The sequence below is a fragment of the Oryzias latipes genome, chromosome 19 (assembly GCF_053564925.1).
Source record: "Oryzias latipes strain Hd-rR chromosome 19, Olatipes_Hd-rR_3.1".
In the NCBI taxonomy this organism is placed as follows: domain Eukaryota; kingdom Metazoa; phylum Chordata; class Actinopteri; order Beloniformes; family Adrianichthyidae; genus Oryzias; species Oryzias latipes.
Genome location: NC_136255.1, coordinates 11655130 through 11678131, shown reverse-complemented (window position 1 = coordinate 11678131; position 23002 = coordinate 11655130). Strand labels below are relative to the sequence as shown.

The window sequence follows — 23002 nt, the reverse complement described above, 5'->3', positions numbered from 1 at the left end:
AAGAGCAGAGCTAGTGAAATGTGAACAATCAACCTTCCATTTGATCGAAACAAGCGCCATTTGTCCAGACCTCGACAATCTGGTGGAAAGTTAGAAAGAGACGGAAAAAGCAAAAGAGATGTACTGCGTTAACATTGTGACGCAGTAGTATGATTGCATTACTGCTGATGCTTTGACTGAGTAAATAGACTTAAAGTTCAATCTAATGACAAAATTTTGGTTCATAAATGCTTTCTACCACAATTTCTTTCCAAACGATAAAATCCAGTTCAACTGCACAGATAGTCCAGCACATGTTTGAGCCATTTGTCTCAACTTTTTTATAAAGTTATAGATCAGATCTATGTGTATCTAACAGTTTCCTTGTTTGGAGACCAGTTCCAAAAACATAAAGGAAAATGATGCAGGGGGAGTCACAAAAACAAACATATTACCTTTGAGTTTCCAAAAAAACTCAACTTATACTCAGAAATGTGTGAACAATCTTCTGCCAAAATTCATCCCATGCTGAGTTATTCTTAGCCAGCAAGGGGGTGAGTATGTTGAACCGGGGGTCTGCATTAGCTCTGGTTGGAAACACTTGGGATCTCTGCCACATAAGTGAAGTTACATAAGCAGTGTTGATGGTAGAGGAGCTATTGGCATTAAGAAATCCCTGTCAGTGCCTCTTTCATGACAACCAGTACACAGGCTAGACATTCCTGCTAACTTTTGCCCCCAGAATATCTCCTATACTCTTTTAACAGAAAAAGTGCATTGATGTTGTTCTCAGACGCACAGCACGTCTGGATTTTAGTGATTGCAGGAACCTTAGCTGAACAAAAAGAGAGGGAAAACTGTGGCAGGTAAAAGTGTATTCAGTCTGTTGTTTGAGATCTGTGCTAGGACTTTTCTCTAACCTTTTTATCAGGTGTTTTCAGCTTCAGTGCTAAAAGAAACATCCTAAAGCAAATTTCAAGGTTATTCTCTGAATGGCATATGAGACTAATCTGTGTAATGGATACACTGGACAAAATATTTCTACTACTTTAACCCATAAGAACCATGGAGACATCAGTGTAAGAGAAAAACATTAGACGCGCTCTGTGGTCCACTTGATGTATTCCACATAATTTTATTTTTTTAGGAAAAATGGTTCTGCGTTCTTATGGGTTAAATTCTTAATTAAAATATGAATAAAAGCACTTTTGTTTTTTTTCCCAAGAACTCTTCATTTTTTATTTTTAGAATGTCTGAGTTTGAATAGCCTAGGCAAAGAGGGCCTGGATAAAAAAATTAAATAAAGAAATAGATATAAAAAATGTAAAACATTCTCATTGTTAACAAGACAAATAAATTGAGTTTCACACAAGGATAAACTGGATGTCATGAGTTTACCATGTACTTTAACTTGTGGCTTCTATTATCTATTCAAGATTAGATAATAGATACAGATACCTTTATCTATGAGCATTTACACAGAAAAATGTTTTAAGCTGGCTTTATGGTGCAGAATATGACATTTAAAATTTATTTAAAAATCACTTTTCATACCGCAGAAACACAAAGTGCTTTACAGGTTTAAAACAATTAATAATAAAATCATAAACCAGACGAAATACCCTCAGTCCTCATTAGGATTTTGATCTTTTCTGTTATTTTCAACACACTTATTTAAGAATGTTTACAAGTCAGAAATTGCCATTTTTATCTCATATAACTTAATTTCTTACGTATTTTGTAACTAAAATTTAATACAATATACGTAGAATTTATGTATTGGCCTCCAGGTAAAAAAAACGTTCAAAAAGTTCAAACGTTTTTAATGGTTTTTTTCCTACCTTTACCATTTATAGGATAAATTACTTAACTGGATGAGGAAAAAACAAACAAATCAGATGCATTTAGATGCAGTTAAGTGGGTTTATTGTTAGCTGGATTGTAAATAAGCAAGAAAATTACATTTAATTGATATTTTGTGAAAAGAGTATCATAATTATAACCATGATTAGTTAAAAAATGTAATGCTGCCTGTTCAAACCTCTTCAGGAATAAAAATAAACTAATCCTCCTGTCATGAGTTTATTTTTAAAAGGGCTGTTAACAGGTCATCACTCCCCCGTCTCAGATGTTGCCAGAGAGGGGTCTTGCAGATAAAGGCCAGAGTCCAGCAAGACCTTTTAACCACAAGAGTGAACCTGCATACTTGCACTATTACTTAACTACTGTCCATCAGGAGCAGAAACGACCGACTGGGACTGAGGTCAGAGGCAACATGGAAAAAAAAAAGAGGAACGGTCTGACCTCACAGCTGCAGGGCTGTCATACCTGCCATGACTGACAAGCTCTGTGCATAAATGTGCACGTAGGCCCTTGCAGCCATACACTGCTGTATTTAGATGTTTGCAGGTGAGAACTGAGGCAGCAGTGTGCTCATTCCAAGAAAAGAAAAAAATGGCGCGTTCTGTAAATGGAGCAGGGACAGGGAGGTTAGCCATTAATCTTATAAGGAATCACGGACCCAACCCACATGGGTGTTTTTACTCAGAGAACCTGACTGGACTTATGGCGCCTGAAAAATCACCTGCAGTACACTACGATACTATCAACGATACTAACGATGATATTAAAGTTATTCTAAAAAATCTATTTATTTAAAGAAAAGATATTAATTTAAATAGGTTTAATGTAAAAGGAGATGAATATTTGTCAATCTGTATTTTATTGCATGATTGTTGACAGTGAAGTTTGGCTTTACAGGGAGTATTGCATCACTTTCTTAGACAGACTTTGAAATTTTCTTCAACCTTTTTACTTCAATAAAGGCAATATATCTTTGTGTGTCTTTTGTTTGCTTTTAGTCACTCATTAAAACCCTGATTAACAGCGTTCTGCAACTGCTTTGCACTTGTGAAACCACTCTCCTCCCCTTTGTGGATATTCCTTCAATAAACTTCAAACTAAGCATTGTGCTGTCTATTGACAGAAAGCTTGTTATTTAATCTTTGCACAATCCAAGACTAAATATTCCTTTTCCTTCTTGCTTAACATGGTTTTTATTGATTTTGTTACATCTGGTGATTTAATCCATGCAACTTTAGTTTTTTTTTTTTACTGGTTCTTAAAGAAATATGATAATTTTTCCATCAAAATCAAATAAACATGAGGTCTGATGTGGTCATGTCAATATTGAATGGGTTTTGAGACCACAGGACATTCTTGCCTCATTCTGATCAAATAAGGCCTCAGGAAGGCTGATATGCAAGGAGCAAAGAGGGAGTATCTTATCCATTCTCTCTGAGAACATTTGAGAAAATGAGAGGAACTAATGCTTCATCCAACTCAGGAAACTCAGTCACCCACAGAAAGATCACAAGATGTCTGCAGGACACAGCTTGAAAGCACATTGTCCTAGAGCTGATCCTCTTCAAGACGAAGAAAAGTGGTTCGTTATTGTTCCTACTCTCTAAGTCCTTGTTAAACATAAACGTGATGATGATTACGATGAAGTGCTAATATTCTCTAATACCTTCTTTTATTTAGAGAAGCTGTAGCAGTACACTTTAGCAGCAAATTGTTGGCTTCCTGTTTATGTCTCCCAAAGCTACTTTATGTGGAAAGGCCTTTTAATAGAGCAGTGATGTGAGAAATCAATAAACAAGTAATGCATCATGTGAGGCGCTTGTACTTTAGCAAATAAACAACAAATTAAGGAGTTCCAGATCCCGCAGACTGAGTCCTGCTTTGGAAAACAGTATTTTTAGTATCTGAATATCACAGGCTGACCAATCATCATTAGGGCTTGCAACAGTTCAAAGGTGAGACTGCTGAATGTTCAGAATATATATGTTGTGAATTTGTTTTCCCTTGTTTAAATAATTTTATTCAACTGTTAAAAAGAGGTAACCACCTAAGTCACTTTTAAAAAAAAGGAAAAAAAACATGAATCACTTTACTGAAAAAACCCATCAGGCAGGTTCCAGAGGCGTGTCCCGTCAAGCTGTACACCTTTGACAGCTTCTGTTTGACAGACCAGAGAAAAACAAAACTTTCATCTTTTTCTTGGCTAACAGAAGTCCTTCTCCAACACCACAAGTTGTTCCTCTGAAGTTTTGCAAAGTATTTTTTTAAATTTTCCCAGGCAGTACTAAAAAATAAAAAGACGTACAAGAAGAAGAAATGTTATTTTGTAAAAGGTCAATGTGTAGCAGTTTCTTAATGATTTACTGCACCACAAAGATTTATGTACTGACAGCCACTCAATAAATTAATACTTGTTTATGTGACTAACCTTTTGGCAAAGACAATGAAAAGATTTAGGATATTACTAAAGTTGCACTTCACTTTGTTTTGACATTTTAGATATACTTTCAAATGTGAGGGTTATGTTTTTTTATTCATTACGCAAAATTACTTTTAAAATACTCCAATCAAACCAAAATCTAAACTTTTTCTAAAAATTCTTGAAGCATTTGTAATCTCATCATTAACGACTTTTTCTTGGAAAATAACGTTTTTATCCAAACTGAACATCTTCGCCTTAGTAGACACAAATCATTTAAAGTAGCGTCATGTTAAATTTAAGCCGGGAACTCCGTTGTATAGCCCGCCCCCTTCCTACTCGGCGGCACCTCCCAACCCACTTTCACTGAGCGGTTGCTCCACGCCCATCACTTCTCCTCCTCTGCCATTGTCACCTTGCATGTGATATATTCATGAATATATAAAAACTTTTTTTTTTTTAAATGGCTGCTTTTCTGTTGGTTTTATCTCCATATTTTATGCTTTGGTTGGCTGGGGGTGACGAACAGGTCTATGAAATTCTTGGAAGAATCCGCTGAAGTAAATTTTAGGATTTACTAGGCAACTGAGGTATTTTCTTAACTACGTCCACATTCCTAAGTTCCTATGTTCATATCACATGTCATATTATTCCGTCCAGGTTGCGCTGAGGATTCATGGATTCAATTTTCACAATATTCGGGTAAAAATGAGTGAGTAACAGGTGGAAATAACTTTTGTTAAATTTGTAGGTGGGCCTAAAAGGGAATTTCTTTGGTAAATTCTAGATGGCGGCCTCTTCCCAAGGTCAAGGAAGCCTTGGTCGTGGTTGTTGACTTAAGCTGACGATATCTGTGTCAAAATTTCTTAAAACACTAACAAAATTTTCTTTTCCCATTTGTGTGAAAATGTGAAAATCACCTAATTTTCCACTTTTTCACAAAATGCCCACCAAGCCATTGGTTCTGTAGCAATCCCACAATAATTTCAAAACTTCCTTTGGAAATCCCTGACAGGTGTATTTTGGTTTTGTGAATGGATTTAGAAATATTATTTGAGCCCAATTCATTTTTTAATGGTTTCTCCGGCTGTGATGTTATAATGTTTTGGGGAGGATGGCCCAAAATTCATTTTTACCAGGTACTAGGTGTCAGCAAATTTTGGGTATGTGGTGGGGTCAAATTTTCCCTCAAAGGCACAGTAAGAATAAAGAATTGTGAAAACAATCTGGCCCTTCGAGTCCAGGACTCCTACAGGACATAATTAGTTTAAGGTAGTTTTGAGCTGTTACTCTGCAACTAGCATTAAACAAAGGGGCTATTATTTTACGCCGTGGTTCAATTATTACTATACATGAAGATGGCACAAAAAAGAAGCTTTTGAAGGTATCTGACATCCAGCTATGTGGAAAAATCTGCATTCCTTATCTAACTTGATGATTCCATTATTTTATTATCAAGACATTCAGTTCATCTGCAACAAAGTTTTAACCCCTGTGTCAAATTTAGATGTTTGCTGAACAATCGCCGACTGCTTTAGTTCTGACTGCAGGAGGGACTACAGCATTGTGTTACCCTGACAAAACAAGTTTGTGCTATCAAGTACCACTAGCAACCGGGACCGGATATAGTTTACGAGTGCCCACAGGTGTCACAAGGAGCGGCAGCTTGAAAGGTTTATAAATCTTTGATCGGGAGCAAGTCAATTCAGAAAGCCATATCTAAAACAATGTGCTCTACTCTCTTTACAGTTTAAAAAAAAAAACCTTCAGGATTCATGTTGACTGAGAAAACGACTTTTTGCTGAAGAAAGTTGTCAAAGGCTCACAGAACACCACTGCCTAATTCATCCCATGGAAACTCTGAGCACATTTCCACACATACAGTCAAAGCAAATGCTTTGACATACACAGTAAGTTCACGAATGACCAGGAGTAACCTCTTCATGGTTCTTTTTCACTTCCTTACCAACTATGGCTGCAGAACTATAACACCTTGTAAACCCTGAGCTGTGTTTAAGATGTCAAAACCAAGCTGCTGGGAGAGTATGTTCTCCAAAGAATGGGAGAGTATCACATAGTGAAACAATCTTAAAGTGAAAGATACTGTTAAACAATTTACTGGCATTATTTTTGTTTTTGTTTTTGCTTCTGAAGGCATCCTGTGTGACAAGCTTTCAAACACATATGGCTGAATCATCAGCAAATCCCTACAGAGTTCAAATGTTAACATGTGAAAGTCAGTCTTTATTTCTCCCAGAGGGACAATTCTTTAGGTTCCAACAGGAAAATATAAAACTTAAATGAAAAAAATTGTTAAAAATAACAAAAGGTTAGGTCTTTTTAGGAGCTTGGCCCAAACTTTATAGGGTTTTTGTGCTATGTTCAGTGTTTCTAGAGCCTATTAAAACAGCTCAAACCTAGGCCTATTTCTGGAATGTGAATAACAGCAACAAAGACAACCAGGCAACAAGGAGGTGTGGTGGTTGATACGGTGCTAACTTTGATGCACATTGTGACTTGCAAAAAACAACTGAATACCGAAAATCTTACAATGGATAAATTGTTACAGCGTTTTGCTTTCAGATAAACTCCAATTAAAAAAAAGGGTTTAAAGAGCTTACTTTACTCATTTTGGTGCTTAAAAAATGCTCATTTAAAAACAGTAATGACTTGAATAGTAATCCTGTCCTAACTTTTTTATTTGTACAAAAGCTTAAGCAACTTAGCCGGGGGATACTTATCATCTAAAATTAGACATCATCCTGAGAAAACCTTTTTTTTAGCCTCATGACATGGAATTAATCTGCTCTTATTCCATTGTGTGCACAGGCTTAAGTGTATCAGGGATGGTCTTTATTAAGAACGGTTTTGATATGCATTTAAAGCCTGTCCAAGCACAGGAAAGTATTTGCATCAAGAGAGTAAAAAAAAAAGGAGAAAAATCACTTGAAAAATAGCACAATGCAGTCTTTGAGTTAAGAGCTGATAAGCACAAAATAGTATTTTGTAATGATGCTATAATTGGAGTATATTAATAAGGTTCTATGGTTATAAAACCTAAATTAAAATTTTTTAAATCTTTTATTGTGCCCCACTTGAAAATTAAAGGCGTAAAAATAGGCTTTGCAAAAACAGATTAGCAGATCTTAATGTGGGGAGCAGGACATGTTACCCTTTACTATAAACATACTTTTCACAATATGTTTTGTGTTTTTTTTGCATAGTTTGGCCAGGTGTTAGTTGTACTCAGGTACGAATTGGCGTATATCTGATTTTTAAATATATAAATAGCAACAACCACTGGAGGTCACTGTAGGTGTGTATCCGTCTTTATTGCTGACGTCAATGCAGAAGAAGTGCAGCTCAGTTCTATTCTACGTTCACACAGGGCATGTGATGCCCGTTCTTAAACGCACTAAATAGGGATCCTTGAACACACGTTTAGTGTTTTATATTCACACTGGACAGTCGCTACTCAATACTAGTGTACAGATCTGCCACCTACAGGTGGAAGAGGCTTGGTGCAAAATGTCACAGCTCTATTCCGATATATGAAAGACTCTGTTTCATATCATTCCGACTGGGCAGAAACCGCAGTTATTAATTTCTCCTCCATGATAAATTTTTAAACGGTTGGCACTTTGTGAATTAAAAGGGGTGTCAACCATATGTCACTTCCAAAATAAGGCCAATCATTGGTCAAAGTTTAACCTGCTTTAACTTTTAACCTGCATTCAGTGGCCAGACACTTTTATGTAGAGCCCAAAAACGGTCATAGAAATTTGTGTAGCAATGCGTGAACGCAATAGTTTTGAACACAGAAGCCTGAAACGCGCATTTACATAGGCTTTTCATTGAAAGTGGCAGCATGAACATGTATATGTTTCTCCCAAAAGTGCGACCTATGCTACAGTACAATTTATTTATGAATTTCTTCTTTATTCTGTATTTTTTGGCATCTGCAACTTATAGTCCAGAGAGACTTAGAGTCAGAAAAATACATTAACGGAAATTTTGCCCATGCAAAATTGATCAGCTGAGAAAACAAGAGTTCCTATCAGTAACATTTTTTTGTCTCTTTGTGTCAAAGTTGTTTATTTTAGACCGATACGAGAAGAAGCAATATGTCTTGTCAGGAGACAGGACTTTCCAGATTTTGAGTTACGCTTGGGGCTTGACTCCTAAAAATTTGACGTTTCTGTAGGAACATGAAGTGCAGAAAACTCCAGGCTGTTTGGATTAGTTCAAGTGGCCCCCACGGCAGCCCTGAAACATATGCTAAGCTGTGCACCCAGTTTACCTTTCATAAAAAACACATCAAACGCTGTCAGGCTTGAGTCAGGGCTGCTTGTGCTTGTTCAAGCAGTGAACCCTAAATTAGAAACTAACATACTATCAAAAGCAGCCAATGACAGACTGTTATCTAGCTCCACCTCCAACTACATTCTAAATGGTACAGACTAGCCTTATCTTGTAGGGCAATTACCAACTGAAAGGGCAGTGAATGGAGTTGTTTCAAGGTATAGCAGACCTAAATTCTGCAAAGTAATTTTCTGCCAATGTGGACGATGGTTGACCTTTTTAACTAAAACGTGGCCCTGACTTTTTCCCAAACTGCTGTCTCTTCAAGGAAAGCCTGTGTTGATGTTGCTGAACTGATAGGAAGCTCACTGCTTGTAGGCAAACACATTCAGATAAAGGTTACACAGCCAGGATTGTGTTCTGAAAGTTCTGATGAGACTGAGAAGGGAAAAAGAGGAAATAAAGGACCCATGCCAGGCTAGATTTATACCTCAACCCCGTAAATCACAGGCGAAATCTCTTCTGTGAGCTTTAAATCCAAAACAGTGCAGCTTCCAGCTCCTTTATGACTCCACTTTTACTGCTCCAGTGATGGCTCCAGGCCGCTCTTACTACAGTAGTGCTGATGTAAATCTTCTGGCACCACACCCTAACCCTCTCTTCCTTTTTTTAGTGAGACAATTTTGCTTTCTTGGAACACAAACATGCAGGCGAAAGAAGCGACAGGTATCGTTTTCATTGCCAGCTGGGATGGGAACAGCAAATGTATTCAATGTGATGTTACATTTTTTGTAGTTAAAACATCTGGCATGTGCAAATGATTAAGTATGACATGATATTTTCATGGAATTGGTTTTTGAAAGAAGCTACAGGAAAAAAAATCATCCCAAGGAGGAAAAAAATCTTGTTTTGTTATCAGAAAAACAATTATAGATTTAAATTTTAAAAAATAGTTAACTAGTTGTGCAATATTTTCCAATACTTGAATGTTTTTGCAGCACAAGGATGCAAAGTCACCTAAGAATGTAAGTTGTTTTTGCTTTAAAAATGTAATATGAGAGTGCACACGGGTGCTGCAAGGTGGAGGAAGCTAATGAAATGGGCTGCCCTTGAATGAGCTCAACAATTGTGCAGGCAGCACCTTTTCATTGGGCTCGCCGAAGAGGATTTGTGCCTCAGTGATCTCATTCCTATCAGTTACTCAGTAGCTCAGAGGGCTGCTCCGCTCGCAGTCTCCTGTGTGTTTCAGCAGTGGAGGGGGTTTGTGCTCACTAAGAAGGCATTGGGGATAAGGCCGCCACAAGTAGGTTTGGACTCTCAAACACTGGAGCTGTAAATTCTCCTTGTGTGCAGCAGTGTGTGCACGAGGAAGTGAAAAGGACCAGCTCATCCATTATGCATGGAGTCTGCATTTTTTTAATGTTCAGTCTGCAATTCCCATGTTTCACCTGGATCACCTGTATATCCATGGGGGGAAGGTTACTAGGCAACTATCATCTGTTTATTTCATTCTTTTGCCTCTATTTACTTTAGCAGTCACATTATATGGTACTTACACAGTTTCTGAATTACTGTAAATGAAAAGCGTGTGGGAATTGATGACACTAAAAACAAACTGCAAAGATCTAACACATTGTTGTGGGTTTAACAAACTTAGTAAATCGGAAGTTACTTTGTGTTATAACAGTTTGAAAATACATCAGTATTATTTCATGTTACAGCTTGCAGCCAAAAGAAGTGAACAACTCTTGTATTTCTTTGTACGATTTGGAGCATCTTGTGGCGTTATGGTCAATTATTATTCTTAATATTTTCATTCTTGTGAATGCCATCGTAAAAATAAAACCAACAAAAGCATTAACATATCTGTCATAACAAAATCTTTTAGCTATCAATTTTTACCCATTTTTAACCAATGTTTTATTCTTTATCCATAAAGATAAAATACAATCAATTACTCAGTTTTTAGTACTTTATTCTTGTTATTTGTTTGGTTTAGATTGCTTTCTTCACAAGAAGCGGACTATTTGTTACGTGGTGCTGTGCGTTGTCATGTTACCGTGACAATGTGCTGCTTAGCCGGCTGAGCTGGCACCAACCTCGACTGCAGCAGCAAAGGAAAGCGATATGTATGCTGATTGTCACGATAAGTTATATAAAGCATCAGTTCAGAGAGAAAGTTTACCTCTTACAGCTTGATTTTGTCCAGATGATGAAGCAAAAGTTTGTTTTAAAGAAGCCAGCGCAGTGATATAGACGATTAAAGCCATGTGACCAGAACTTCTTTTTTAGACGTACATTATCACTGTGCATTATCACTTTTTAATGCACACCCAGCAGCCAATCAGAATCGAGAATTCCTCCGGACCACGGTATTACACTTTTTAACACAAGCAACATTCTCAGCCTCCCCTGGGAAGACTGGCAATTACATTGAATGTTTTCTTCTCTTCTAAATAATCTTTCTCAGTGTAGAACGATGGGCTTTTAATTGCTTGGACATCTCCTTACAACTCTTCCAAAAATAATGAACAGTAAAAGCATTACTGTGAAATGATCAAAGTGTTTCTCCTCCCTGCCAAAGTGTTAATGGACACCTGAATGCACCACACCCCATCTGCCTTTACTAACAAAGGTGCACATACTTAAATGAAACCGGGTTAGTCACTGTAATCTTTAATTTTAGAATGTTTACAGCACACTGACTTTTTTTTGTTTAAGGTCCCACTCCAATCATCATTTCTTCTATTGTAAAAGTACTCCTAGTGATCTTTTTTATTATGTTTATGCCGTTTTTAGCCTGTCGTTTTCTAGGACGTAGTTTCTGCAGAACGGCGATAATTCATGGAAAACATTTGTGGGTAGGACTCTTGAGTAAGCCCGCATCTGCTTCTTATCATTCATCAGGTACAGTGTTGATTTAGATGCCAGCTTGAACAAGGAAAACAAAGACGTCCATGGATCTAGTCGTCTACAAGCAGATGCATCAGAATGGAGCGGAGCTGGGAGCTGGGAGCTTGTGTCTTTTTGTAGTAGCTTTGAAGTCACACCTAGAAAACTTTTTCCAATGACCCATTTTTTTATCTGCTCCCGATTCACAACAATTTAAATAAAAGAAATACTTATAAATTCAATTCTGAGCTTAATTTTCTTTATACAAGTCCTACATCACAGAAAACGTCACAAAAATCTGTTAAAAACACGATTTTCATCTTTGATAAAAAATGATAACGTTTAAATTTTATTTAATAACACCTAGAAATCCAAATAAATGTCTTTTTAAATATATTATACAACATTTATGTTGCTTTGTTTGCAAGATTTGTGAGGTTTTTTTTTTTTAATTGCCTTGTGACAACTTTTTACAGTTTTGACGTGTAACGTAACAGCTTTTTTGTTGCATGCAACGGAGTAATTCTCACAGTTTTGTATGGTTTCGCGCGTGAGCACAAAAAGTTCCTTAGGACACTACCCAGACAGACCTGCCATTAGAGTCAAGGTGGGGACGAGGAACCAAACAAAAGAGAATACTTTCAGTTGTCCCAGAATGAGTCATGACTAATGCAAGTGTGATGAGCTCAAAACAGAATTACAACAGATGCATCCTAAAGCTCCTCAGATCCTGCAAATTTGACATTCACTTCCTGTAGATTGCGTCTTGCTCTTTACTAAACTTTCAAAAGAGCTTAAAGCAACTTTACCTGACTTTTGATGACGCATATCCAACTGCTGCTCCATCAACACTACAGGAGCCATTGTGTTTAGCCACCAACTGGAGGCTTTGGTGTTTCTTCTGACCATGAGGGCAGGTGTGGATCAGAGTGCTAAGGCAGTCCTCTTCCAAGTTAACTTATCACAGCAGCCACCATATCAACAAAGGCTACCTTTAAGCTTATTAAGAGTGATTAAAGAGCTTAACTAGGCTCGTGTCTTTGGCATAGAGAAGAAATTCATGTGGTTTCCGAAGTGAAACGGAAGCAGCTACAAAACTGTGTCACGGTTTTACCTCAGCAAAACCCAAAACAAAGCTTGAACTTTAGACAAATAGTGGTAAACACAAGCTTGAATGTGACCAGAGGGAGTGAAACAGAAGTGACTGCTTTGTTGAAGTGGCTCATTTTCTACCTTCAGTTAAGAAAAGGAGGGACTTCTTTCAAACAGATAGCTGCTGTGTGATATGACAGGTGGGCTTCTGAAGCAAACATCTCTGTCTTCACTTCAATGCTGTATAATCCTTTAAATGTCTGAACCCCAGCAATTTCTGTATAACAAAAGCAATTTCCTGAAGAATGCAGCAAAAGTCAGGACTACCAAGCAGGTGATTCAGGGTCTTCTTTTGCTTCCAGATAATGACACCGATCTATGTCAGGCACCACGAGGGCGGAGTTAAAGTTTAAATCCCTAAATCCACCACTTCGCTATCAAACCATGGAAGCCTGAGAGGAGGCAGCTGGTAACTCAGGCTGCCTGGCGCCTGCAAACTTCGAAGACCAGAGAATGCTGAGATTTGCTTGTGTCTCAGTAAATTTTCTGAAATAGAATGCAAGTCCAGATGTTTCCAGCCAGGAAAGATGGCAGAGCTCCTGGAGAGGATCATTGCTCCACATAAATGCTTATAAATGATCTGCCCCTGTGCTCACAGAGAGTCACTAGTTGTTAATGAAAAAAGAGATTAAGGAGGGATCATGGTGGAAAAAGTGGTTCAATTTTAGCTAAGTGAAAACAGGATGACCAGGGTTACAGGGCAAGTGTTCGGCACAACTCAACCCAAGGTCAGCAAGTAATAATATACACTAGACTAGATTAGCAGCTTCACATTAACACTGATGCGCTGAGGCAGGAATTAGAGCTGAGTGGGACAGTAAAGTAGGGAAAGAGTCAGTCTGCTGTCTTGGGATTTAATATTTTACATCAAATTTAACCTTAGCAAAGAAACTTGCAGCTTTGCTCCAGGAGAAAATTTTAAAACAATGACTGTTAGTCTGAAACACAAGAGCACCCACCTGCAGCTCACACCATGCTACCTCCACTGTGGTCTCAGTGTCCAGGCCTTTGTAGACAGTCTTGAACGATCCTCTTCCAATCTCTATGTTGAACTTCAGGTATCTTCCTTCTGGAGAGGTGGCCACAGCTTTAGTCTCCACGTCTTCTTTCTCATCCAGCTCCAACTGATGATTAAACTGGATGCGAGACAAGATCTTGTTCTTTTTGTTTTGCAGTTCATTTTCCGAGTCCGAGCTGGCACCTCGAGCTCTCGGAGCTAACCCCCAGTTCTCCCCGGGGGCTCCCGCGTCCGGTTTGAGGATGTCTGCGGGCGCGTTGGAGCAGGACGCAGGAGAGGACGGCGGCGGAGTGTCGTCGGTCTTTTCCTCCTCCTCTGCTCTGGACTCAGTCAGTGTCGAGATGTTCTCGGCCGACCAGGACAAGGCTTTGGAGAGCGCGCCACTGTAAAGAGGCGAATCCATGTCCATGCTGATTTTCTGCAGCCCATAAGAGTTTCTGCGCGCGCCGAGACCGTGCGTCCTAAGGACGGACGGCACTCGGGAGAAGCAGTCGTCGTTCATGTCCACAGACAGGCCAGGAAATCCACGTCCAGGTATCTCAACTTGAGCGTGAGACATCGCGCCAGAATCAAGGATGTCCTGATTTAGATCCTAAATGTGAGGATGACATTCAATCAAGTTTAGGATCCCATCTCCAAAAATAACTATAATTTGAATGATAATAATTGAAATTAAATACTTTATAAAAGTGCGCATACAAAGAAAAAAACCTACTTATTAGTAGAAAAACATTTTTGATGAGGACTGGAGCGTTTTGATGTTGTTCTGTTCGCAGCTCTTCACTAGGATTTAACGCAGCTTCTCTGGAAGGACGGAGCAGCCAATATCAACACAACGCTGGTTGGCCAAGTCCCGGGCGCGCTCTGTGTGTGCGCTCCCAGCTCCGCCCCGCGCGCCTTGACGCACAGATGGACGCGCAGATGGAGTAATGCCATTTCGATCAAGGTCTTCAAAGTCTCATATTCCATCCAAAATATTTAGTCCCCTCCAAAAATAAACGTTTAAGTATAACTGGATTAATAAATTCCAGAAAGGATCAATAAGGTGACCTATCTGAAAATTTCCTGCATTGATTATGTAAATAGGCCTTACAGGCTACAGTCTCTTATTTCACAATTTGTGCATAGGGGTTGCTTTTACATGACACTTCACTGTTTAACCCTGGAGTTTTCCTAAATATTGTAAAGAAAAAGAAAATGACAGTTGCGTGGTTTGCCCTGCAGGAGGCTCCAAAAGAGCAGAAAACAGCTGCTTTCTGAAACCGAACATGCAATTTACTGAAAACAAGTACAAAAAGGAAACAAATTATAAGAAATTCTTGTTTATTTTCCTAAAAGATGTGAAAGAAAGAATGAAAAAGAGACGACAGGAGCATCACAGTAGCTACAGCACGATAATAGGTTGACAGCCACCTGTACATTAGATCCACTAATTGTCTGCAGCTGAGGCTCTCTGCAGTTTCTCCTCTGGAAGCGTCGTTTCTCTGGAAATATAAGTCAACCTGGAGTCTGAGGGGTCTTTGGGATTTTCTGGCTACATCAAGGTCCAGAGATGATAAATTTGTTAACAAAGAAAAATTATTAAGAGAAAAATTACAGCTGATAGGAGAAAAAGCTCTTTCCCTGTAAGGTATTCAGACAAGATAAAATGAATTCCTCTGACAGGCTCATTAGATGTTGATGTGGCAACAAATTGTCACCCGTGTCAACATGCTGTTCTTACCACTCCATGGAGATTTTATTTCTGGAAAGAGAACTGAAAGGGGGCAAAAACCACAGCCGCGTCCGTTTGGCTGAACATGGAGGTGGACCTCACAAAGCCTTGATGAATCAATCTGAACATGGTACGACACGAGGGGCTATCAGAATGATTGCGAGTTCCAGCGTCCCTTCAGAAGAATTTGACACCTTTCCCATCATCCATGCTGATGATCTCTGCTCTGCCGTCTGTTTGTAGAGCCTGTAGAGAGCGCAGCAGCATCCACTCTTCCAAACCATGAAACTCTGGGTAGAAAAAGACCGAAATCAATTGAGTTACAAACCTATCCACCACTCAAAACAGAATGAAACTTTTAAAAGGAATGTTGGCCAAATGGATAGAACTTGGAATTTCTTATGAAACTGATGATTGATAAGCTGAGGATGGAGAAACTATTTTGGCATTTATGAATAAAACATGGGGCGCACAACAGCATTTGATAGAGTTCCATTTAATGTCGGTCCACCTTTTGCTCTGTGTCAACGGTCCCGCCCACAACTCAGAGGTGAATTTGGAATAAATTACTGCCGCTCTACAGAAACTATGTCCTAGAAATGTCCATTGGGAAAACTTAAAAAAAAAAGATCAAAAGATGATCAAAAAGGACTTTAAAACACTTATAGATACCAGGTTCATGAGCTAACAATCCTTCTGTTATGTAAACAAATTTACATCTCTGTTTCTTCATTTTTCACTATATAACTGCCCCCCTTAATATGAGTTATTCTTAAATCCCCATGTGTTATGGTGTCTTCTTAAAAAACTTTATTAATATGAAATCTTTCTGCATTTTTTTAATCCGTTTCTTTTTACCGCATTTGTTTCAAGCAAAAAAAAAAAATGAGCAGAAAGATAACAGTTACCCACGACAGTGTTGACTGAGTGGAGTAATATCCATCTTTTAATTTACAAATCCATTGATGGTTCTGATCTGCTGTTTATGGTTGCAGCTTTTTGGAGAATTTATTCACTTCAATTTGCATTTAAAGGAAAACATTCAAACTTCTATAGTTCATTCTAAAAAACTGCTTTCTAGAAAAATTAATAAATCACATTCTGAGGATAAAAGGAAATCCAGAAAACAAAACATAGTAAAATAAGGAAAAATCAGTTTTTTCTTTTCAAACAACGAAAACACAATTTAAGGCTACATTAAAACAGGAAAATAATTTATTCAAAAAATGAAATACCTTCTCCTTGAGTGTCGTCTCCATTAGAGAGCTCATAAAGTGTAAACACAGAGTTAACCATCCCGTTTTTGGAAACCTGAAATTTTAGAGAATAAATTAGTTTTTGCTTGACAACAAACATCTTTAAAAATAACTTTAAGACTTTATTAAATTTGATACTTTTCAAAGCTTTTTTGTGATGTCAGGAAGTTATCAGAAGATCATGTTAACAAATTGTGTGTTTTTCACATAAACATAAGACTATCTGAAAATACATTTTTGAATTAAAACCTTTTTTTTTTCAGTAGCTGTTTTGTGGGGTTTATTTTGAGAAAAAAAGTATTTTTAGTTATTTTTTTATTTGAAAATTCCTATTTCTAATATTAAAAATACTCAAATTATCCAATTTATATTAGTTATGTGAAAACTCTTTTTCAGAACAAACACTTTTGGTTTTAAACAGAAAAAAAAGATTGCTAACATTAAAAATAAATAATTTAAGTACTTTGAACGCAATAACAAAAAAATTGCTAAATTTGCTAAATTTAATTTTAATTATTGATTTAAATGTAATTAATCTATTAAGCAAAAATTACTTTTGGTAAATTAACCAAAAATTGTGAGCATATTAAATTATCTGTTAATAAATAGCTACACAATCATCAAACATTCCTAAACTTTGAATTCATTGAACTAAAGATGAATTGTCAGACTTTCACTGTGCTTGTTTCAACGTACTTGACCTCCCCTGGAAGAGCGTCAACAGACAATCCTTGTTTGTGTGCAAAATAACCAGCAGAAAATGTGCGGATGGGTTTGCTTCAGTGCATGTTTGTTTTGGGCTTCAGCTGCTGTAGTCTTTCCATTGTGTATACAGAACACACCTACAGTGTCTGTGACGTACCACTCCAGTGCTGAAAATGGGACTCTCATTTAAGTTAACTGTCAAGCTCTTAATGCCTTTTGTGGTTTAAATCACACAAATAATATTTTGTTTTTGTTTTTGGTCCAACCGTGTCTGAATTCCCTCACTACTTTGTGCAGTACATAGGACACTCGCCACTTTTTCAGTGTCCAAATCTGCAATACTGAATTCCAGAGCCCTGTAAATTTCCCAGAAATCTCTGTAAAAAAAACAAGTGTGCATTGATGCTCACTAGATTAGTTAATATGGACCACAAGCATTGTATCTGAAAAATGTGTCAATTGATTTTTTTTTTTTATAAATCCTTACATTTTCTTTATCAAAATAGAGTGAATTCATAAACAGTCTTTGTAAAATGTTTATATTTATTAGGTTTTTCGTTTGGCGAACAGGTAATGTCATTATAAAAAATAAATTAATGGTATAAAAAACTTTCAGGCAAAGCAATAAGGTAAAGTCTATAAAAAATTTTAACAATTTGAAGATGTGATAACTGTCACTTTTCATATGGCAGTAAACTGGTTTCAAAAGATTTATATTAAAAGTCCTCTTTTCTATTATATGTTAATTAGTTCGAGCAATACTTAGCCATTTGATGCCAGGATTATTATCTTAGTTTTTTGACAAAATAGAATTCCCTATTCTACTGTGCCTACTTTTAGTTTAAGTTTAAATTAATTCATTAAAGTATTTTTAACTGCACTTTGGATCCTCTATTTAAGCTAAAGTTGCATAAATATAAAACATAAAACTCCTTATTTAAAAAGTACCCAATTGTTAAAGGAAAATACATTTTACATGTTTAACCCGAGATTCGATGTATTTATTTTCTAATTATATGTCATATCAAAGAAACAATTCATATGCATAATGCTAAGTGCATCTTACAGATTTAAGCATCTTAGAGGCATGAAGCTATAATATAATAATAACCAGTTACATGCATTAGCAGCAATAGTAATCTGTTTCTGTAAAAACATGCTTCTGTCCTCTCAGACTTTTTTTTGCCCCCAACTGAGAAATGAGAGGAAGTTCTTAACTCACCCACTGGTATATTAATTTGCCCCACTCCTCCGGTCGTCTCCACATGACTAAACAACGCAACTTATTTTTGTCCAACCATTCCAAGTTCCCTGAAGTCAAAAAAGCCAAGATATAAACAAAACTGCATTACTTATGCAACACATTTTGGCACAATTATGTAAGAATTTGTTTTTAAATAAACATCTAAAACAAAAAAAAAAGAATGGGTAAGACTAACCTTTTTTCCTCAGCTCCTCAAACACAATCTGAATCGCTTCCATTGACAGTTTTCCTGGAATTCCATTAAGGACGAACGAAATGTTTAATTTGTGTCTTAAAAGAAAACTTTCAAAAGAAAATCCAGATGATAATTATTTGAATATATTGGGGGGCAGAAACTGGTTGAGAGGCTGTAAAACCTGAGGTTTAGTTAAAGAGAAGCAACATCAAAATTCAACTTTAGAATTCATATCTGGAGGATAAAATTCTGAACCCCCCCCATAAGATATTTTCTCCATTGACTCAGAAGGAGTTTCTTGTACATTTATGACCGTACAGCAGGTATAGGATACGTTCTATCTTCTTGTTGTTAAACATGGGGCTTTCTTGTGCTTCCATGACATCCAGGGTGTACAGCTTGTGATGCCGGCAGTAGGACAGAGCCAGGGAGCACCAGGCTTCCAGTTGTTTCTGTCTGGTGTCAGCATTGGGCTGTAGTCTGTGCAAAAAAAAAGAAAAAAAGATTTAAAAACATTTTAGGTAAAAAGGTTTTAAAAAGTTCTGAGGTAAAATACCACCAAGAGCTAAAAAAACAAACAAAAAAACAAAAAGAAAAGCTGCAATAACCGTTGAGTTTCTTGTTGATGCAAATGATCTCAGAATTATGTCAGACAGAAGACAATCTTTCCAATAAAATAAAATAAGAAAAAAGTGTCATGTCATAATTGTATTGCTTGAGTGATCCGAGAGTCCTGAAACTCTTGGAAGAGACAGAGACCAGCAGCTTAAACATCCAGAGTCTGGGTATGTGGAGTCCCTCAGGGATGCTGAACTTTCTTAAAAGATCAGGGTTTGCAAAGGTATTTCAAGGAGGACAGAAAGTGACGAATGACTCTAAAAGTCCATAACAAAGGTCAGACGTTAAAAGAGTTTTGCATAAATTCTACAATAACCATCATTGGGTTTATACACATTTCCAACACAAATCCAGTACAAGATTGTGAGATTTTAAAATAAATTTAATCAAGAACTAGTTAATCAGGGGTCCCCAAGCTTTTTCCAGTGAGGGCCACATGACGTTTCCATTCTCTGATCGGGGGCCAGGGTCGGCTTGAAACAGAAAAAGAGTGACAGTCGCAGGGGTGTCTAAATGTAGACATGTCTTGTTACCCAGAAAGCCACACATAACCCAGATATAATTTGGGTTCTTCACTAAAAACAAATAAATAATGATAATCAGCAGAGATATAATAACACTATTTATGAAATCAATAAAAAAACTAATAACCCTCTCTGGGTTCTTAACATGAAAGTCAGGAAATATACAGTAACACAGTCTGCTAAGCTAACTGACCATTTTTCAGCTTTGAGAGTTTGTCTGCTCACATTTGCCCTTGCAAACTATCATATTTCTCTTTGTGATGGGATTCATAATGTCAGCGTAGATTGTCTTCTTTGAATACCGCAACCGTCCATTGGCAGATGAGACAAACCGCCTTTTCTTTATGTTGAACAAAAAAATACTTGTTTGTCAACAACAGGTTAAATACCCTGCATTCTGGATCAATTTTTGTCTTCCCTAAGCTTTTTGTCATTTTTCTTTTCTGATTGGGGGGGGGGGGGGGGGAGGGGGGGTCACGTTCAAGTTCTATGACTGGGGCCAAGTGAGGTCACAGTAGAAACACTTTTAGGTTGGCTGACATCTCAATTTAAATAAGCTTTATTGACATGAGAAAAAACAATTCCAGGGATTCTGTTAGGCAGGCCCACTTCACCCCAGTTTTCCATGCTTCCATTACTCTCAACCACGTGCCCAGGCCAAAAAAAAACAAAAAAACAATGCAATTGGTATCGTTCAGGGGGCCGGGTGGGTGGGCCGAGTGCGGCACCCGGGACGCAGTCTGGGGACCCTAGTAGTAAAGGTTTAGCAGACTTGAAATGACAGGTATTGTAAGCTGTTTATGATAACTAGCTTGATTTGATAAGGGTCGGTAATATTGTGACAGCATGGGCTAAAAAAACAGAACGCAGTCTATGAAACCTGCCTCACACCGTCTTGATGTTTTAGAAGAATGTTCAAGATGTTATATTTAGAATTATTAAAAACAAAAAAATGTATTTACTGAAAAAAAGCATCAAAAACAAGTATTTTGCAGCAACCTAAACCTGAAGTCAACATATTGCTATTTATTATAGAAAAATACATCTTTGCACTACTAAATAGCTATGTGGTGTGCATTGTCTTTTAGGATATAATTATATGAATTCTATTTTGATTGAAAGTTAATTTTGAGCAATATTACTAAAAGTAAGTAAAACATATGAACTGAAGTGCGATCCCATTCCTAACCCACAGAGTTCAATATGATGCCGGTCCACCTTTTCCAGCTCTTACAGCTTCAACTATTCTGGGAAGGCTGTCCATAAGGTTGAGGAGTGTGTTTCTAGGAATTTTGGACCATTCTTCCAAAAACACATTGGTGAGTTCACACACTGATGTTGGTGGAGAAAGTCTGGCTCTCAATCTCCGCTCTAATTCCTGCCAAAGGTGTTCTATGGGGTTCAAGTCAGGACTCTGTGCAGACCAGTAAAGTTCATCCACACCAGACTTTGTCATCCATGTCTTTATGGACCTTGCTTTGTGCACAAGTACACAGTCATGTTGGAAGAGGAAGGGGGCCATTCCAAACTGTTCCTGCAAGGTTAGGAGCTTGGATTTGTCCAAAATGTTTTGGTATCCTGAAGCATTCAGAGTTCCTTTCACTGGAATTAGGGGGTCAAGCCCAAGTCCTTAAAAACAAGCCTACACCCTGATTCCTCCTCCACCAAATTTTACACTCAATGCAGTCTGAAATGTACCGTTCTCCTGGCAACCTCCAAACTTAGACTCGTCCATCAGATTTCCAAATGAAAAAGCTCCAGAGAACGTACACACATACACACACAGACACACACATATATATTTTCAATTAACTTAAAAGTATATACACACACATCATTTCTAATTTAACACAATAAAATCAATTCACAGCAGATATTGCCAATTAAACAAGCTGTGTTAGTCAATTATCTTATTGATTTGCTATTGTAAACACAGGTTACGTGAGATCACATCAAACGTTTGTTTAATTGGTCACAATAAATATATGTTATTAAAACACAATATTAACTAAGTGACAACAGAATCAATACATACTAGGCCATTGAGCTGAGACAAAAAGCCAAATGTACTGATTTCTTCAGGCTTTTTGGAAAAGCTATTCTGCATTCTGCATTATAGTCACGTTGTTTCCATGGTTAACTAGTTCATATACAATGAATGAAACCCGCCGGTAATCTTTTCATCTGGATACAATAATACATTCTTAAATAACACTGTAATTTTTCTGCGTTAGATTAGAACAATAGATTACACCATGAATGACCATGATGTTTGTATGCGACCTGAGTAAACTTTGCTTATTAATCACAGTTAAGGTAACTTTAAAACCCAGAGTTTTTATACTCTTAGTTAAAATTTGCATTTGGTCGCGCTATAATGAGCTGCTAAATTTCTCATTATAACAAGCTGTTTAATAGGCTAATCAAAGAACTTGAAGAGTAACTAGTAGTATTTCCTTAGCAATTTTGTGTTTTTTTTTAGCCTGTTAGCTTGAGGAGAATATGCCCTATCCGAAACAAAGTCCCACAGCTCAGTTGCAAAATAAGATATAGAGTAAAAAGATGTAACGTCTCCTTGTTAAAGTTAGTCTTAGTTCATCTATACTCACGTAAAAAACGGCGGAAAGTTGTATTGCCAGGGCCACTCGAAACTCATCGCAGTGGAAGCGGTACACGACGAAGCTGGCAACTTCCGGTAAAGATTCCGGCTCCCAAATAATTCCGACTTAACACAAACTGATGGAATGAAATTCAATGAATGAAACAAAACGAATTTCAATGAATGAAATAAAACAACACAAAGTACTAGGTGTATGGTGTTCCCATAACAAAGCCTTAACAGTAAGTAGCAATTCTTTGTAATCAAAATGCATATAAAATACCAACCTTGAAAGCATGATGACTGACTATCTGCAGAATTTGACGCTTTCTTTCAACATCAAATCTGAAACTTGTTTCAACTGTGACCGACTTTGACATAAACAAACAAGCAAAATTAATAATGAAAATAGTAAAGTAAACTTTAATATATTGTTATAACTGCGTAAAAAAAGGGGTGGGGGCAAATACTCAAGTAAAATATAATAAGGGTGGGATTATACGAATTTGCTTCCACCCAAAA

The 23002-nt window shown here is 37.3% G+C and overlaps 2 protein-coding genes across 4 annotated transcripts in view; both read right to left on the bottom strand.

The window, feature by feature from the left end:
* The window catches only part of wnk4a (WNK lysine deficient protein kinase 4a), a 41855-nt gene extending 27333 nt beyond the window's left edge, over positions 1–14522 (bottom strand). For 2 of the 3 annotated variants that reach the window (XM_023949260.2, XM_023949261.2), the window contains exons 1-2: positions 14341–14522; positions 13567–14217 (exon numbers count right to left, since the gene is read on the bottom strand). In XM_023949260.2, coding sequence (XP_023805028.1) covers positions 13567–14184 — 618 coding nt within the window. In that variant the 5' untranslated portion in view covers positions 14185–14217; positions 14341–14522. Of the gene's footprint in view, positions 1–13566 lie in introns of all 3 variants that reach the window. The other variant, XM_078937038.1, reaches the window with a different exon arrangement.
* Positions 14523–14931: 409 nt separating this feature from the next.
* Positions 14932–22745, bottom strand: vps25 (vacuolar protein sorting 25 homolog). The gene is made up of 6 exons (XM_004080602.5): positions 22491–22745; positions 19074–19219; positions 18740–18793; positions 18523–18611; positions 16575–16650; positions 14932–15629 (listed from the first exon to the last, which is right to left on the bottom strand). Exons 1-6 carry the CDS (start codon positions 22535–22537, stop codon positions 15517–15519), a joined length of 525 nt encoding a protein of 174 aa, XP_004080650.1. The 5' UTR covers positions 22538–22745; the 3' UTR covers positions 14932–15516.
* Positions 22746–23002: the final 257 nt, after the last annotated feature.